Raw genomic sequence first — 19358 nt, 5'->3', positions numbered from 1 at the left:
GAAATTCAAAAGTCACCTAACTTCTCTGCCTTCATTTTCACATTGCAAGGGCCACCAAGCCCAGAGTTTGGATCTGCACTATGAGGAAAAAGTCACACAACACACAGTTAAACCATTCTCAATACGGGGTGAAATTTCAATCTCAGGCTCATTCTCCACTTATTAAAATATCCATGAAAGAAATTCTACAACAGAAGCACAATGAGTACAATTTGATTTTTAAAAATATATTCAAGGCACCAAGCTGGGTATTTAATATAGTTTGCATTTCTGTAGTGCGATAGGTTTTCTATTTCAGACAGCTAAGAATCCCTTACAGATTAGTCTAATTTGCTAAATTGAGATACTCAGTGTTTTACTTTTCTTATCTGCCTTTTTATGGTCTATCTGGGTGGACTTAATTGGCACATCTGAGCAGATGAAATACCCTCAGTGAGGAGTCCAGATCTCACAGAGTAAATTAAGACTGATGTAGACAATTATGCACTGGAGCTGGGAATGAGAGGTGTGTGCAGAGCACGAAGCAGAATTAGTCTTCATTTGTGTCTTAGCTTCGTCATTTAAAAGAAGCCAAGATTCTCTCTAAGAAAACTCTTTAAGGGAATAACTTTTTCTTCTCTCTTTAAAATATAGACTCCTGGGGGGGGGGGGGCGGGGAGAACACAGGTTTATTTCTTGAGAAATTAACTCCCAGAAACCGATGGTAAGAACAATCTTCAAATCATTAGATTTCTTGATCAAATTAGGTTTAGGTTTCTTGATCAAATCTAGGTTAAACTTCTAATAAATTCAGATTTTAGAGATCAAGGGATTTTTTTAAAAAAGTTACAAGCTCTACAATGTAATTTGGCTTTTCCTATGTGCAACTTTCCCGAATGTGCTGAATCGTCATCCAGTGCAAACAAAGATCCAACTGAAGAATAAACGAGACAATCCCAGTGCAAAGGGAGCCAGCTCTGGGCAAAACAAGACAAAGAGGCTCTGTGAGGACAATAAGATGTAGACAGGCAGCTAGGAGAGTGGTTCTAGGAGGCCTGGCCTTCCACAGCATTTCAGGCAAGGAATGGGACCCACAAAAAGTATGGAGGCGGTCCCCATCAAGTGACAGCAGAAACCTGCTGCTGAAGTAATGCTCTTCTCAGTCCACTGCATTGACCAAGCTGATAGATCACTCCTGCCTACCCCAATCCACCTTCAGACCCCTTCCCCAGCCTTCTCCATTTATGCTATCTTGGGCAAATTATGTCACCTTTCTGCTCTCAGTTCCTATTTCCTCAGGGGTTGTGAGGATTAAACCAACGAGCCCACCTGACATGAAACACTGCCAAGTAGTATGCATTCAGTTCTCAGAGAACCTCCTTCCATCCCCCACATGCCACCCTTGCTCAGGCCATCAAAGCCTCCAAATTTTCAAAACCCAGAGACTTTTTTTCAACATTTATCCTACTTGGCTTGACCCCCCTAAGCATCTGAAAATGCTGACAGCCTTTCTCTTCTCAGTCTCTTTCTCTTTTTCTCTTCATGTATACAGTCAAACCCTCCAAACCAGGATCCAACTTGCCCCTGGCCACAGCAGCCCCAGTGCTCAAGGGGAAGGACAACGGAGATACTGTTTACTCAGATGATTAAGCCTTGCAGTGTGAAGACACTGTGTAAGATTTACATAATGAATGGAGTCATTCAAAGTTATGTAAAAAAAGAAGGGAGAGGCAGAAAAGAAAAATCTTCAAGGTTTAAAGGTACTTTATTAGATGGATTAGAAACCAGTTACACCAACAGGCATCATGACTACAGATGCAGGTTATACAAGACATGAGGCAAATTCTATCCCCATCCTGTCAAGTCTTCTAGACTCCCTACAATCTCCCCAAGTCCCCATCCAATTGGCTTAGGTGGAGGCAGCTATGTGCTGATTCTTGGCGCCACCTTGTGGTCACACCTAGATATTGCACATTCCACCCAATTCCACAAATGGAAGGGAAATGACATTTACACAACCCTGTCCTGGCTTCAAATCCCAGCTCTAGGGGCGCCTGGGTGGCTCAGTCAGTTAAGCGTCTGCCTTCAGCTCAGGTCATGATCCCAGGGTCCTGGAATCAAGCCCTGCATCGGGCTCCCTGCTCGGTGAGCCTGCTTCTCCCTCTCCCTCTGTTGCTCCCCCTGCTTGTGCTCTCTTTTTCAAATAAATAAATAAAATCTTAAAAAAAAAAATCCCAGCTCTACCTCTTAACAGTGAGATCATAGGCAAGTTGATTAACTTGAACAGGGCATGATCAAATGTTTGAACAGCTTACTATAATTATAATAACTGAAAGATATGTATACATAGGATCAAAGCCTGGAATGAAATGTAGACAAATAATGTGAAAAATAGAGATGTAGGTAGTTTTTTTTTTATCTTAACGTTATCATAAATGCACTATTCAAAAAAAAACAAAACAAAAAGAAATTACCAAAAGTGCAAGGTGGGGAGTGTGGAAAGCCTTCAAACCATTGGCAGGTAGCAACTCAAATCAGTTTCAGGCTGTGATCTCAGCAGCTTGGTCCCCGAGTACCTGATTATTTGAGGAAACTCAGGCACCACCTACTCAAGAGTCTGTTTCTGAACTCTACTGTGTTTCACTCACTGAGGTGGGAGTGGAATGCAGGAGGGGGTTTTTTGCAGCAGCAATACCAAGCTGACTCTGGGCTAGAATAGAGAAAAAAAGGCATTTGATTTTCAAACCCCAACATCCTTACCCACAGTTCTTTCCAATCGCCTCCAGGGTTTCCTAAGTGGGAACATAGTAAGGGCCTGCAATAATGAGGGATGCCACCACCCTTGCCTCAGAATCAGCTGGAGCTCAGTCAAAGCACTCACGCAGTGCCCAGCTCCTCCCACCCCTGACCTGCTGCCTCAGACACTCCAGGCTGAGTCCTGAAGATGCTTTCCAGGTGATTCTGAAGCATATGCTCTGATAAGAAGCAGATGATCTATTATGTACAGCATCTAGCTGAATGACCTAACCTCAAAGTTCCTTTTTAAGCCCTCCCCTATATAAACACACTTGTGCAGGAGTATATATAAGAGGATTTTAGACAAACAAATACAAACTGAATCTGCCAAAAGCCATAAGCGCAAAAGGAAAAACAGTATATAAAATCTATTTATACACATCAAGTAGTTCCCAAACTTGACAGTGCATCAGAACCACCTAGAAGAGCTTTTAAAAATTACTGCTTGGTAGCCCCACGCTGGACTTCTTGAATCAGCACCTCCAATGGTAGGGCTCCCAGGTGATTCTGCAGAATCAGCCCATAGGCTAGGAACCTCTGCTTTAGTCTATGCTCACTGCCAAGGAAATACAGCCCGTCAGGTTAGCAACTAAAACAGTAACATCTGGCAAACAGAAATAGAAAGAAGAGCTTCAGGGTATGGGTTTAAGTCAAAGTCTTAACACTAGCCCTAGTTGTGCCAGGAGGAGACGACACTTATTTTGAAGTGCATCCTCTCACTCAGGACGTAACCTGACCTACAGCCCAAGCCTGGCCCAAGCAGTGCCAACCGCTGCCGGAGGAGGCCAGGGTTGGTGACATTTTTTGTTTGTGCTGTATCTCAAGGTTGGCAAACACCTGGCATGAATGCTGCTGCTTCCCCGAGGCCCCCGTGCCCATGGTAGACATCACTAACGGACTGCAGCACTCCTTCCCAGACAGTCCACACCAGGCCTCGGTCTCCCCCTGAACAGACGGCCACTGCCCAAGAGTTGTCCGGCAAGGCAAGGGCCTGTGCCCTGCCTGCCTACAGCGGATGGCTTAGAAACCAGGCATCTCTGCACACCACAGCCACTACACCACTATCCAAGGCAATCCAAATGAGAAATGATGTGCCTCCAAAGCAAAGCAAGGATTTTCCTTCTCAATAACCTGCACCCTAAGGTCTATTTCAACATATCTGAATTACTCAACAGACAAGGCCCCATGCCCGGATGAATCTCCTCCACAAAGTCTTCCCCAAATATCTGTCTGAATTCATTATTCCCTTCACACTGGTTAGGGCCTATTGGTGCCCATGTCCCCTAAAAGACTGCAAATTCCTTGCCGGAAACCCTAGTCCTGGTCCTGGAGCACACACATGCATTCATGCAGTGAGAGCAAAGACGGAGCAATGCGAGCTGCCTCCTATCTCATGTGGAAATCAATCAGAAACACTGAGGTAACAAGGACTGCTGATCTTTGATCACTTTGAGGGGAAAGGTGCACATATGAAAGGTCTTCTGGGCCACCCTGACCTGTCCTAGCTGTACATACTGGATGAGATAAGTGACACGTAAGTGTTCACCAGGGACACCTATTGCTCAAACACAGAACATGTGTCATTCCTAAGAAGTCTTTGACTCCTGGAGCTCCCAGACCCTAGCTTTCTAAAGCAGCAATGTATTTTAAGAAAAGCTGAACCTCACAACTAAAAGCAATACCCTAATAGAAACTCTGCTGCTACAAAATGAAAATTAAAAAATAAGGGATGTTTTCTAGGATCTGCATACTAAGGACATGAGTAAGAACCGAAAGAGTATGTACTTCTACGAACTGGCTCACCCATCCTGGTACATTATCAGAGGTATGAAAATCAAGGAACACCATTGAGGAGATAGCCTCCAAATGCAACTTAGTACGGAGACAGAAGCAGGATACAAATGTGGGAAAGGCAAAAAACATATGGGCACTTTAAGAAACGGGTAACACTTCCAAGACTGATCTGAGGTCTTGGGCTAAGTCAGAGAAAGTAGGATCCTAAATGCTATTATCCTGTTCCAGAAAAGGTTAAGCTCTAGAAAAGGCTTGATAAGAAATTCCCACACTTGGCAACAGCTAAAAACAAAGATACATAGTTGGGACTAAGCTAGAGCTAAGGAAAGACCTCTGATGCTCCAGCTGAGAGAATAAAGGAGTTGAGATCTCTAGGAGTGACTCACTTTCACTTCTGAGTCTAAATGAGCATTATAATTCACAGGGCTATAACCAATACAAGTTCAATAAAAGGCGCCTGGCCTAGGTACATATTCCTAAGCTCTAACCATAGAGAAAAAGTCATTTTCTATGTTGCAAACTCTATGGGGCTTTATTCTGATCATCTATCATCAAACCACTGCTAAGATAAGGGAACCTAAAGTCTTTTTTTTGGTTCACTCAAGGGAATACCATCACAATTTCAATCTGTATTCAAAGATCAGCAACAAGAAGAAAGAAAATAAAAAAAAGCAACTGGCAGTTCTAAAATGTTCTTAATAATGCTTCTCAGTCCTGAGCCTTTTCTTTTACCATCCCCCAATCCAAAGAGTACCAAAGGAGATGGAATACAAACATTTCAATGTGTTATCTGCAGTTTAACAGCCTGAATAACTGTGGCCATAAAATTTTAAGAGCTATAGTATTTTGGTGGCAATTAGAGTTATTGATATTTCTGAAATTCATTTGAGATTCTACTGTAACTTCAGCAAAAAACTGACTTTGATATGGCTTTAGAAATAACTATTCTACAGTCTTGAGATTATTAAGAAAAAAGTGTTGCCATGAATTTAAATTAAACCCGTATTTAAAATTCAATCAAAATAAACTGCTTCTGATCAAGATACTAATACATTTAAAATAAATTTAATATTGAATGAGAAGAAAATATTGTTCCATTTACAATCAGTATGTTGAGATTAACACTTTTTTCATTCTCTACAGTTAGTTAAGAAATAGACTGACACTGCTCAGGGTTCAAGAGTATCCCGCTGATATCCCTCAAATAGCTCTACTGATATTAATTGTGCAAAATAAAGTTAAAGTTGCAATGAGAAGTAACAAATGTAAGCTACTCCTCAACTATGCTACAAGAGGTCAAGAACTGGGTTTAGGTCACAGGTCCTCAAACTCTGTGTGAAAAGAACTATGCCACATCTGCTTTTAAAGGGTTAGGGAATTATGTGACAGTCTGGATGTGGGTCATCAGTTCTAAATAACAGAAGGAAAAAATATCAGGACAATCTGCATTCACAAAGGTCAGTGGAAAGCTACAAGAAACACAATAAATGAGGTCTCCCTACATAGAAAACAAGAAAAAACTGTTGAGGACTGGGAAAAAGCCATCCCGGGAGCAAATACTTAAAAACTAATCTGTTAAACAGATTCCCTTTCCCTTGGACTTTCTTAGTGCTGCGTGAGCTCATGTGGGAGGCCAGAGATGCGGCAGGGTCGTGCTCGGTGGGCACACCGGGTACCTGCAGCATCCAGTTTCTCAGGACTTACAAAAAATATGTGGCAACCAACTTCCCGAAGGAACACGATCACCTTCCCTTTCATCTTATTTGCATCATCTACTGAGAGAGTCATGGCAAGAAAAGCCAAAGTCAGTGCCTGGCATCAAAACCGAGAGTGAAAAGGAAGGGCTGACAGTGCGTGTGAACCGCCTTTCCCGCAGCAGGACAGGAGTTAGTAACTCCACAGGGGGCCGCCTTCTCAAGACAAGGAAGGTGGAATTTAGAAAACAAGCTTATTCTTTCATACACTAGAGCTTAAATTTCAGCTCCGTTCCAGGAGGAACGTCCTGGACAATTACTTTCCTGCTTCAAAAGAAAAAACCAACCACGCAGCATACACCACACAGGCCGGCCTGTTCCTTTTCCTGCCCCTGGCTACAGGTGGCCTGAGTATAAAGGCATACGGCTCCGCCTTCGGTCCTCCACAGGCCTCTTGCCCCAGCCCTTCCCCTAAGCTTTTCTTCTGAGACTTGCCCCAAATCTGAATGAAGATACAGAAGTTAGAAGCATTGGGGATTAGCTCCACTGGGGCTCTGCTGGTCCAAGGAGGCTAAGGCTAAAGGAACTTTGGATAAACGGGGGTCTAATACATTAAGCTGAATCTGGAACTCTTATTTAATGAACCTGTGGCCTAAGAGAAAGCAAGCAGCGCAATCTGTTTACAATCTGCAGACTGACCTTAACCGCTGCTTATAATAATCTTCATCTCCATCATCTCGGCATCTCACTACTTTCCGACCTCCTCCTCCACAGGCGGCTTCTGCTTCCTCCCCAGAACTTGGAAAAAAGTCATCCTCGATCTCCTGCACCGTGACTTTTCTCTGCCGTTTCCGGGGCGTGAGCCCGGGCTTCAGGTCATAGTCCGTGCCCTCTCCCAGGAGCTCGGCACCCCCCGCCCCCTCCAGCTCCTCCTCCGTGGGTAAGTACTCGGAGTCGTCACCCTCAGAGTCGCCCTCCGCCTTCGGCCTCATGTCAGACTCCAAAGGTGTCTTTCCTTTTGGCAAGCCCACTTTCCCCTGGAAATGAAGAGCCCTTTTCTGGAGCTTCTTGATGTGTTTTTTCAAGCGCTTATCTGTTTTTGAGAGAACTTTGCTTCGCTCATTTGGTTTGTTTTCAGGGAGTGTTGCGCTCAGTTCTGAAGTAAGCGAGGCTGCGGTTTTTCTAGCTGCTCTTTTATTACAAGCTTGCTTCTTCCTTTCAAAAGACAATTTTGCTTGATCTGCCAAATACTTTTCAAAGCCTGATGCTTCATTGAGCATTAGCTTTCTAGGCTTTTTCTCCTGTTTCTGAGGGATCTGGGTTCCAAAAGGTGTCATCTGGCCGGTGCGGATGAGCTCTTCCCAAGCCGTCTCCTGGACAGGCATGAGCATGCTGCCGAGACAGGACGGCCCCGGTTCTGAAAGAGGGATGACAATGTAGTGGGCACTAGCGTAAACCTTTCCAAGAGTACAACACAAATAGTCACTTCTTCAACAAACAGCACCTACGATTAACTCACATTTTAAAAACATACCATGGATGGGGGTGCCTGGGTGGCTCAGTCTTTTGGGTCTTCAACTCTTGGTTTCGGCTCAGGTCATGATTTCAGGGTTGTGAGATTGAGCCCCATGGCGGGCCCCACGCTCAGTGCAGAGTCTGCTTAAGATTCTTTCCCCCTCCTTCTCCCTCCCCCTCTGCTCCGCCCCCCACTCGCACATGCTAAGAAAAATAAATTAAAATTTTTTAAAAATTAAAACATATCATGGATGTACTAAAGCATATTGTATATAAAGAAGAGAATGAATTTATTATAGCATTCATCATGCCAAATTCAATATACTCCTACTCAAAAAGGTGAATTTTCAATAACTTTTTCTAAAATAATGCAGCCAAAGACAGACCTACTCATATGTAACATACAGACAAATGTGTCTGTTTCCTTATCAAAGAATAGCCCCCAAGGAAGCAATCTCCCAAGTTTCCATGTCACTTCGAATACCAGCATCCACACAGACTTAAAATTCAAGAGACAGTAAAACTGCAAATGTATAAAGAATCAACATGTACCTAAATAGGTAAAACTTAAATGTTTGCTCTGCACTGCCCAATATAATAGTCATCATGTGGCTATTTAAATTTAAGTTGAAAATTCATTTCCTCAGGTGCACTTGCCATATTTCAAGTGCTCAACGAGCCGTGTGGGGCTAAGGACGACCACAACGGACAACACAGACAGCATTTCCATCACTGCAAACAGGTCTACTGGACAGCACTGTGTTAGATGTGCAAACTGACAGAACAGAGGACATAAACTGGAAGTTCGGTCATAATAATATAAAGTCACCCAGAAATCTCTGAACTTAATCTCTGGCAACATTACACGAGGAATCCATATTCTAAAATCTACATTTCTTGTAGTCCAGTAATGCCGCAGCCAGTTTTTCACTGAACTTGCAGTGAAGAAAAATACACATCAGAAAGTGCACAAATACTAAGTGTACAGCTCAGTGTATTTTCAGAAAAAAACATACCTGTACACCAACATCCAGAACAAGAAACAGAAATTACTAGCACCGCCAGATGCACCCTCCATGGCACCTTCCAGTCTCTACCCCACCCCAAAATAATGACTGACCACACTATTAACACTACAAACAAGCTGTCCCTGGCTTTGAGCTTTATGTAAGTGGAAATGTCTGTACACTTGTGTCAGCTTATTTTGCTCAACATTATGTTTGAGATTCATCCTTATTGTTGAATATAGTTGCAGTTGTTAATTTTCATTGCTGTTAGTATTCTATCATATAGCTACGCTATAATTTTTCCATTCCACTGTTAATGGACATCTGGGTAGTTTCCAGGTTTTAGCTACTATGAATTATGTTGCTATGAATATTCCAGTACACATCCTTCAGTAATACGTTTCTACAGAATTCTTTGGGTATGTTAAGCTTTAGGAGACACTGCCAAACAGTTTTTCAAAATGGTCCTATTAATTTTAAGTTCCACCAACAGTGTTTGAGAGTTTCAACTGGTCTACATTCCTGCCATTTTAGCTATTCTGGTACGTGTGTAATGGTACCATACCACTTTGTGGTTGTAATTTGTATTTCCCTACGAACTAATGAACTAGGGCACCTCTTCATAGATTTATTGACCTTCTGAATAGCCTCTTTTGAAGAAAATGTTCAAGTCTTTAGCCCTTTCCCAAGAGTTCTTTAATACACTCTGGATTCCTGTCCTTCAATTAATACATGTGTTGCAAATATCTTCTCCCACTCTGCAGCTTGCCTTTTCACTCTCTTAATGCTATCTTTTGAACAGAAGTTTAGTTGTGATATAGCTCACTTATCAAACCTTTTCCTTTACAAGTGAGCATTTTTGTGTCTCATTAAGTCTTTGCCCTAAGATCATGAAAATACTTTCCTATGCTATATTCTAAAAGCTTTGTTTTACCACTCACATTTATATTTAAAATCTATTTGTCATTTATTTTTGTACATGGTGTAATGGGCCAAGATTCATTTTACCTTCGTGTGAATTAACCAAGCACCACTTACTGAAAAGATGATACTTCTTCACAGCACTGCACTGCCGTATCTGTCATAAACCAAGTGACCACATATGGGTGGGTCTGTTTGCTGGACCCTATATTCTGTCCCATTGGTCTATTTGTTTTTCCTTGTGCCCATACCTCACTGTCTTAATTACTATAGCTTGATAACACATCTTGATATTCTGTTCTTCTTCAAGATTAACTTTTCTTGGCCCAATACATTTTTATATCAATTTTAGAATCAGCTTGTTAATGCCCCCACCCTCACCCTATACTTCCCACCCCAGACTTTCTCCTTCAAAAAAGAAAAACAAACAACCTACTGAAGCGGTCAGAGGGCCAAAAGGAAAACCAGGAGAGACTGGGATCCTGGAAGGCACAGAAGTATCAGCTGCTACAGACAGGCCAAGTGGAGCAAGGATGAAAAGGGGCTTCTGGAATTGGGGAAGTAACTATTAATCCTGGGCAAAGTTTTACCAATGAAGCAAGAGGAGGTAAAACGCAGTAGCAGGTTTTAGGCAGCCAGACAGGAACAAGAAACACGGTACCTCAGCAGTGAAAGTCTTGGTCGCAGGCCAAACGAACTCGAAGAGACTGAAATTTAAAAGTCCATCTCTCTAATATTTTTTTCTATTGCCTCAATTAATTCTTCATAATAATTCTCCTGTATTACTGAATAAACTTCAGGAGCTAGTAGAAAATACTTGCTTGGAAAGCTTAAATGCTAAGAAGCCTTAGTTTATATTTCAAGTATTAAATGACTGAGCAGCTACCAACAATTTCTAAACACGCACCTACATATACACACACAGAGACTACAAAGGTATTTCGTTTCAGAGCTTACGCATTTTTTCAAAACATTTTCCAAAAGACACCCATCCTGGGCAGTAATAAAAACAAAATCAGAGCCATAGTATAACCTGAATGAAGATAGCTTTTCTTAAACAGAAGAAGTGATGCTTGGAAAACCTGCCAAATACATCCCAAAAACATATGTAAAAGCAATTCTATGAATGCTGACTGATGATGCTGGGCTTAAAAACGTAATTTGATCAAGATGTTAGTTGTCTCTACAAAATTAACTACACAAGAATGTTAAGCTCCCTAATTTATTAAACATAATACCAAATGTGCACCAGCAGCCTCTAGTAGATGGAGTTAAGCATTTACTTTCATTCTCCAAAAACCGCCACATAACTTAAGATATTTGGTTCTGCAGGTGTAGAGAGTAAAATTTTCCTAAATCTGTTTTAACAGTAAGGCAAAGAAAGGGATTTTTCTTGAAACCCAGGCCAGGACTGAGGAGATACTCTCCACCACTACAGGCATCAGGCACCAATTCAAGAGCAAAGAGACACTGCTCCCAGTATCCTCACCTATATCCTCCTCCTCCAGACTGGCATGATCTAGTTCAACTTGTACCTCTGCTCCTCCAAGGATGGCCTGCAGACGTTTTTGTTTTGCTGTGATCTTCTTTAGCTGTTGTTCCTTGAGTGGTAAATATTGAATACAGAAACCAACAATGAAGTGAGTGTTTTATTGTTAAATACAAAGGATAAATTTAAAAACTTTAATCAAGAGCAAAATAAAACAGAAATCCCATATGTTGCTATTATTATAGAGCACCTTATTTGAGCAACTGCCACTTTTCTAGCAGGATGTAGGCCTAAAAGCATTTCCATCAGGCAGGCATCCCTGTCCCCACCCACTCTCCTGGCTGGGCGGCCCAGCTTTCTATGTGCCTGGGCACTTAAGTTCACATGTACTGACTCTCCACAGAGGTGGTAGAACTGCTCTACTTGGTTTTCCCCACTGCACACTGGGTAAATTATTAAACTTTGTTTCTGACCTTAGCAAACGACAGGCTATGAGGTCAATGGCTGTAGGGATAAGAAACAAACACAAATGTTCAAACACTTGAAAAAGCCTCCTCTGCTCATCTACCATATTTACAATTGTCCTTTATAGTCTTTTATAGTATTCTACCCAATTACTAGACTTTAAAAGGAATATACATTTGGATATACCCTTTTACCCTACCCACCCCAGACCCCCCTTTGTCTTATCTCCCTCTACATCACGAGAGTTCAGCTATGCAGCCATTCCCAGGGCATCTCCAATTAACTAGGCCTATGGTACCTGGTTCTTCTTCCAAGTTCAAGAATGTCTGAACACCAAATATGAGAGTGGGATGAGAAGAAATGCTGAGTATAAATGCCATGTTATACTGGAATTCCTTTTCTTTCAGTTTTCCCTCATTTCATCTCATTTAAACAGCCTTTCTAAAAACTAAACACAGTCTTTCTCTCTGAATAGTCTATCTCCAACCATCAAAGGGCTGTTTTAGAAAGACAGGAATATACAATTGACTTAGACTAGTACGTAAAATGGCCCAAAGTCTGGTCCTCACTGCTCCTTGAAACCTCAGCCCACCAGAAGCCCAAGGTCAGAGGTCTCTGAACATTCATTCACATGCTCGCACAAGAGGCCAGATGTCCTCTCTCTGCTTTGGGGAGACCCCAGCTTCCTGAAGCCACTGCTAGCTCTAACCTTTGGGCTGCTATTCTGGAGGTAGGGGACAGACGATGGGATGGTGAAGATAATGGACTGGTATGTGGAAAGCAAAAGGAGGCACTGAGTCTATAGACATCACTAGTGAAGCTTAAATAAGAGATGCAAGGACTTTACTCACTGCAGTGGGTCAATTGCCAGCACAAGGATATCTGCTCATCATTTTGGATGGCAGAAATAAAATGATCAAAACTAGTCATTCCTGTCTACTCTGATATATTTTCATAAAGCATAAATTCTAAAAAATGTTACAAACCTCAAAAAAACAGTGTCATAAGTAACAGATATTCCCTACCCTGAAGTTGTACAACCCTAAGTGCAGACCCATCAGTGTGTCCAGGTGATGACCATAATACCTAAGAACAGTGAGCATGAGTGTGTGAGGGGTGATGGCTATAGCAAAAGGAAACACAGTGTATATAATCAGGACAAGCAAGAGCCAAGCAAAAAAGTAAGTTCACACAACACACAGAGACCGAGGAGAGGCCGGCATGCCAAACAGGAGCCTAAGCTGGGTAAAAGAAAATGGCACAGCAAGGAAGACCATAATCGTAAACATCAATAAGGCGGCATGCAAAGCCAACAAGGGAACCTTTTCTCAAAAATATGTGTATGTGTGTACTTTAAAAGATATTCTTTAACAGAAGATATTAAAGGGAAATAGCTGAAATATTAAACATAAAAAAAGGAACTCAAAATTTTCTATTATACCTATTTCCTTCACGTCTTAACTATTTTTCAGAATACTTCCCAAATATTAAATGAACAGAACTGATGACTTTTTCAAAAATGCAATACTTAATGTGTTATTTGGAATCACCTTATTATACTTCTGTCGTTTTACAGAATCTAGTTTCCTGTTGATGTCTCTGTTGGTAGCAGCTTGAGGGCTAAGTTGTTCAATAATTTTATTGATTTGCTTTAGGGATGTTGTACATGACCTGAAAAATAAAATAAAATGTCTATTTTCCACTCTGGTAACATTTTTTTAATAGTGTAATGTGAAAACAGAAATGCTACAAAGATGTCCTTTTACCTCTTATTAACTGAAAGATAAAAGAAACTAAACCAGAATGCATATTCTTGTTGGCCACATCTACAACTTGAAGGGTTATTAGAAGTTCAAGGTAACTGCTAGTGTTTTCTTTGATCTGGCTGATTGAAATCAGCACATTCCCATTTGTAAGCTGTTTCATTCACTCTACAAGCATTTTAAGTGTGTACTAGATTCAAGAGACTATGCTAAAACAACGTGCAATAAACTGTCCTTTTAGATGAAAAAAATGCATACACATGGCTTGGGTTTTTTTTTTTAAGATTTTATTTTTTTAGAGCAGTTTTAGGTTCACAGTAAAACTGAGAGGAAGGTACAGAGACTCCCATATATCCTTCCCCAAACACATACACCCTCCCCCATTATCAACAACCCATACATGGGTTTTTAAAGCTCATTTGGAAGTCACCCAAAGTTTGGTAAAGTACTAAAAATGCTGATTTTTTTTTTTATATAAGTCAGATATCTGTGACAATATTTTTCTTTCACAATACTGAAGACTTATTTGCTGTAGTATTATATTTTATAGTTTGAAGGGGGGAAAAAAAAAATCTCTAATATAATGCTCCTAAAACAGACACCACGAATGGTAACTCCCAATTTTCAAAAGACAAATTCAATCTTGACACTTGTATAATCTGCTCTTTGTATCCTTTGTGGATTTCAGGACAAAAGATGTTATCAATGCAAGTTACTGGCAGTCTAACCACGTGTCACCAAGGATCTAGTGTTCATCTCCGTGGTAATTCTGCAGCACTCTGATGTCACCTATGCAAGCAGTAGGCACATTTCCAAGGTCAAATGTAAAAGTGTGCTCCTTATGAGGAGTTGAGCTCCTCACACCTGGAATACTACAAGTATTCCAGAATACCTGCTACTCAAGCAGCCAAAAGAACACACCAGGAAGCTGCTGGCAGAAAACATGTCCTTTAAGTTCCAACAGCCATCTGTACCACAGTCTCCTTGGCTGAGGGTAGCCAACAGCTCCTCATTCTTCCCTCCTCTCCCCTCCCCCAGCCACCCCCATCTGAGACTGCACCATTCCTCCACTCATTACTCTCCTCTTTCATGCTTGCCTGACACAGCCTAGAACACTGGCCAAGACAGGGCAGGCTGGCAATAGGGAAGGAGTTCAATCTTCACCTGCCCCAGCCTTCTAGCCCAGGTCCAGAGCCTGCTTCTTCTCTAACACACAAATGAAGTTTCCATGGGACTTCATCTTTCCTGTAGAGTCACAAGTAGGACAGAAGGAAGGAAAAGTAAGGAGTTGCTTCACATTATTTCCAGAAATGCAAATCTGAAAAATTACCAAAACACTGACACTTGGTTTAGACACAGGAAACTGGAAAGAAACTATAGGACAAGAGAAAAATGTGAGGGGAGGGAGGGTGATGTGTTCCTGTATCTCAAGTAGCACACGCCACACCTTTAGGTTCACTTCTCCTGAAAACCATTCTGGGCCCAGGCTTGTGAGTTCTAGGGTACTCAGAACACTATTTCTCTCTAGGAAGTCATGCATAAACAGGTTGTTGTGAGCTGGCCTGAGACCCTGACTACGACATTCAGTGCTGCTCCTGAGGGAAAGGGCTGGGGTTCACACACAGGGTCAAGGACTGCCCTAATTGACTCCATCCTCCAAATAAGAGGTTCTATAAATCTCCTAGATTTCTGGAATACCACAGCTATTATCTGAATTTCTCCATCATATGTAAACACAAACTCTGCAATCAGAGAAGACGGTCTACACTCACGTGAGGTCATCCAGGACTGATCGATACTCCTTCTCCGCATCTGCAAGCTGGGCCGCACGGCTGGCCTCATGAATGGCGCTGTCCACTTGCCGAAGCACACCCTGTTCCAGCACGTCCTGGTCGTACACATCCACACCCAACCCCTGCAGTTCAAGGGCCTGCGCACTCGGCTCCACCGTCTGTATCTGATGTCTGTCGATGTGCAGCAGGGCCGGCCCTCTCCTCGGAACTTCTGATGAACACCCCTCAGAAGAAGTGGATGGTCCATTAACAGAGGAACAAGAGGGGAGGCTTTCCTCCACCTCTGCATTGTCATCATTCTCTTGCTTGCTTGTCATTTCTTGTCTATCACTGACATACTGACTTTGCAAACAGTCTTGTTCCTGAGTTTGACTTGAGTGGGGGATTCTCGCATTTTGCATCCTTTACAGACTATCTAAAAGGAAAAAAAATGTAATAAGCCTTTGGTTATAAAGAGTTGATATTTATATAGTTCCTTAAAATTTTTATAATTAAAGATTGATTTCTCGAAACATCAAGTAATAATCCTCCAATTAGATAAATTCGATGTTTCAAGTGTTACTTTTCTTAAAAGGGCACAAGCTATACATCTTCTTGAGTTCTGATAATAAGTAAGAAAAATTAACCAAAAAAAACAAAAACAAAAACAAAAGACAAACAAGAAGAAAAAAACACAGTATCAACAACAAAGGACATTTGGAGTGCCAGCTAAGAAAACTGGCAACCAAAATCTTGACTGACACCCTAAGAGTCTTCTCCAAATCAACTGAAGTCATTTGACTACTTTCCAAGTTAGCATCTTCACTGCATTATGGCACAAAAGATTCACAATACAGTGTGGCATGAGGAACTGTGATACACAAATTTTGTGAAGTAAGGAACAAGCTTCTCTACAAATCTGACCAGTAGAAACTTAGGTTGAACATTTACTCTAATAAACAAACTCTGAACAAGACACAGTATCACCACCAAAATCTGAATCTGAGAAAGATTAAGTACTCTCAAAAATAACCCCATTTCAATGTGCAATACAATTTCTCGCCAATCAGGCTGGCAAAAACAGGTTGGGCCTGATGATATCCAATACAGACAAGGAAGATCCACCCTCACACAATACTGGTGGCAATATAAATTACTAAAGCTTTTTTGGAAGGCAGTTTAACAATATCTATCAAGATTTAAAATGCACGTGACCAAATATTTATTCCAGAGAAATACTCACATACATACGGGATGTTCACTGTAGCATACCAATAGTTTAGTATAGGCATTAAGTATTTTCAGTGACACTGATATAAGAGTCTTGTAAACTGAAAAAATATCACAGAGTACGAACACATTTATGTTGGATAAAAAAAAATATATCTGCATCTGTATGTTTGGAATGCATTCAAAGTGATCTGGAGAAACACACTAAACCTGCAACCACTGGGGAGGAGGAAGCAGAAGGAATGGGGGGAATAATGAAAATAGTGAATATGTGTTCACTATATTGCCTGTGTAACTCCAATAAATACATTAAAAAGCAATGCAATAACCAAGAGACAGCCTTGCTTTTTATTAAACTGAATAAACTAAGGTTTCTTTCACCACCGCAACTTTATTTATATAAAAATACCAGAAGTTCTCCCAATAAGCCCCACTGATTTCTCATTAAATAAAACTTTGGTCCTGGCGACTAAGCCCTAGGATACAAAGATGCCAGGAACTTTGCACTATCCATTCCAGAGCAGCTCATTCTCTAGGGGAGAAGAAACATGTCAATAACAACACAGCAGGGCAGGTCTGTAGAAGAGGCACCAACAAGAGGCCACCTGGAAACAGAGGAAGGGACAATGCTTTGGGTCTGGAGCTAAAGAAACATATACAAGCTAAGATCTCAACCCCTGGCCCAGGGTCTGATAACATAAAAGATACTCCATATATGCTGAAGGAAGTAAGGTTCATAGAGGAGTCTAAAATAACAAATCTGATGTGGACAACTGAATCACTGGTGAATTCAGTCATAAAAATGAGAATCGCAGAAAGGAAGCAGATGGGAAGCAGAAGGAGGGGCTGGAGAAGAATAAGAATCTCGAATAAATGATGGGAAACAAACACTGGTGACAGGTGTGGAGGGCCCCCCAAAACCACGGATTCCCAACAATCCCCAAGGCTGCACAATTTCCTCCTTTGGTAATTAACAGCCCCAGGGGAAATGTCACTGTTGGGAGTTTTCAGGCAGAAGTACAGAAGGACAAAAGGGCATGGATACAAATGCTGAGAAGAGTAGTTCAAGTAACTGAACTTGGGGTCCAAGCTGGATAGATTAAAAAAAAAAAAAAAGCCAGAAGGGACTAGGATAGGAAGGGAGGGAAGGAGAGAGGGAGACATCAAGAAGCCACTTGGAGCATGACGGTGGACCAAAGGGCAAGTCTCCTGGGAATGAGCGCAGAAAACCAGGAGGTTCTCATCAGAAGCTAAACAGTTTCAGAAGTGAAATAAATCATCCATTCAACAAATACTTGATAGTCAATTATGCCAGACAGTGTACTAGGTTAACTAGTTTCTGTCACCATAGAGCTTAGAGTCTCTTGGGGAAGACATACATTTTAAGAATTACATACATACATATTTACACATTTAAATATGTATGTTCATGTATAAGTTATACCCACAAATGTAATTATGGTAACTGCTATAAAAGTACAGGATTCTTTAGGACAAAATAACAGGAACCTAATTGACAGTGCAAAGGTAGGTATGAGAAGGGAGACCTCTCTGATAAAGTGATACTTGAGCCAGTATCTGAAGGATGAAAAGGATTAATAAGACCAAAACTGAATGAACATTTTGCAAAGAAACGTAATTTCTAAGGCTGGTAAGAGCTGGTGCACTTGGGGAAATGAAAGAAGGATGGAACGCAGTGAGAATTTTTTACTTTATCCTACATGAATAACTGAGTTAAAGTTGCTGATAAAGACTCCATTCATTGTATAAATCTTACAGAATACCTTCTAACACTCTGCAAGGCGTAATCATCTGGAAAAACAGTATCTTCACTGTCCTCGCCTTTGAGCACTGGGGCTTCTGTGGGAGGAGCTGGATTCTGGTTTGCAGATTTGGCTGTAAACATGCCTAGCTGGGGAGGGAGTGGGGCATGAGTGAAGATGGAGGGGTAGTCAAGATCACAAAGGACCTAGGAAAACATGAACTTGGATTTTATTCCAATTACAATGGAATGATTTTTAAGAGTTTTAAACACGGTGACGGTGGCATGACCTATTTCAAGTTCCTAAGAGACCACCTGGGCTACTGTATGGACAACGGATTGGAAGAAACAGTACAACAAGGAAATGATGGGAGACACACGAGTGAAAAATGACTGCAGCTTGGAACAGGGTGAAGATGGATGCTACGTAGGAAATCAATGTTACAGCATTCGTATACGGACTGCTCAATCCTCCTTTACACGCTCCCACTTGACAATAACAATGCCCAAAGCGCCTGACTTGTATTTACCCCGATTCTCTCTTTCAAGTAACAAACAACTCCAGTTTTTTAATCGAAATCAAACAGGGCCGCGCTGATCCTGCGCTCCGGGGCCGACACAAAACCCAGAAATAGAGGTTTCGTGGAGGGCACTGTAGTGTGCCGCCCGCCGCCCCAGGTGAGAGCGCGCTGCTTCGTCACTTCCGGCCGCAGGTGCGCCGGCACGGAAGGCGCGCGCCCGACTCGAGGGCCAGCTCCCGGCCAGCCCCGCGGATGGGCTTCCTCAAGGCGGCCAGATGCCCGAGGCGAGGCCGTGGGCGCCTGGGAGTCCGAGCGGGGCCCAGACATCCCCTGCTCGACGTTCAGCCCGGCCGCCCGAACACTCACCCCAGGGCCGCGCGGCCACCCGTACGGAAATGCAGATTCCACCGCCGCCACCAGCCGTGGAACGCAGACACGGGGCCGGCCGCGGCGCATGCGTCTTTTGTCCGCCGTAAGCACCGCCCCCAAGCGTGACCCGACCACAGCGCATGCGCCAGGCTGCCCTGGAAAAGTGTGCGCGACCACGTGATTGGCGGGATTCGTGTAGCCCCGCCTTTCTATCTACGATTTGTGTTGAGTGTTTTAAGGGCTGGTGACCGGCTGTGCGGCTTCAGGCCCGCGCTTCAGTC

The 19358-nt window shown here is 42.3% G+C and overlaps 1 protein-coding gene across 3 annotated transcripts in view; it reads right to left on the bottom strand.

The window, feature by feature from the left end:
• The window catches only part of ERCC6 (ERCC excision repair 6, chromatin remodeling factor), a 72323-nt gene extending 53167 nt beyond the window's left edge, over positions 1-19156 (bottom strand). The window contains exons 1-5 of one of the 3 annotated variants that reach the window (XM_036073511.2): positions 19075-19156; positions 15196-15631; positions 13211-13331; positions 11196-11307; positions 6963-7680 (exon numbers count right to left, since the gene is read on the bottom strand). In XM_036073511.2, coding sequence (XP_035929404.1) covers positions 6963-7680; positions 11196-11307; positions 13211-13331; positions 15196-15617 — 1373 coding nt within the window. In that variant the 5' untranslated portion in view covers positions 15618-15631; positions 19075-19156. Of the gene's footprint in view, positions 1-6962; positions 7681-7797; positions 7898-11195; positions 11308-13210; positions 13332-15195; positions 15632-19074 lie in introns of those variants that run through there. The other 2 variants (XM_036073536.2, XM_078077448.1) reach the window with 2 other exon arrangements.
• Positions 19157-19358: the final 202 nt, after the last annotated feature.

This window comes from Halichoerus grypus, chromosome 7, assembly GCF_964656455.1.
Source record: "Halichoerus grypus chromosome 7, mHalGry1.hap1.1, whole genome shotgun sequence".
NCBI lineage: Eukaryota > Metazoa > Chordata > Mammalia > Carnivora > Phocidae > Halichoerus > Halichoerus grypus.
Note: the sequence above shows the minus strand (reverse complement) of the source record. Positions and strands in the feature narration are given on the sequence as shown.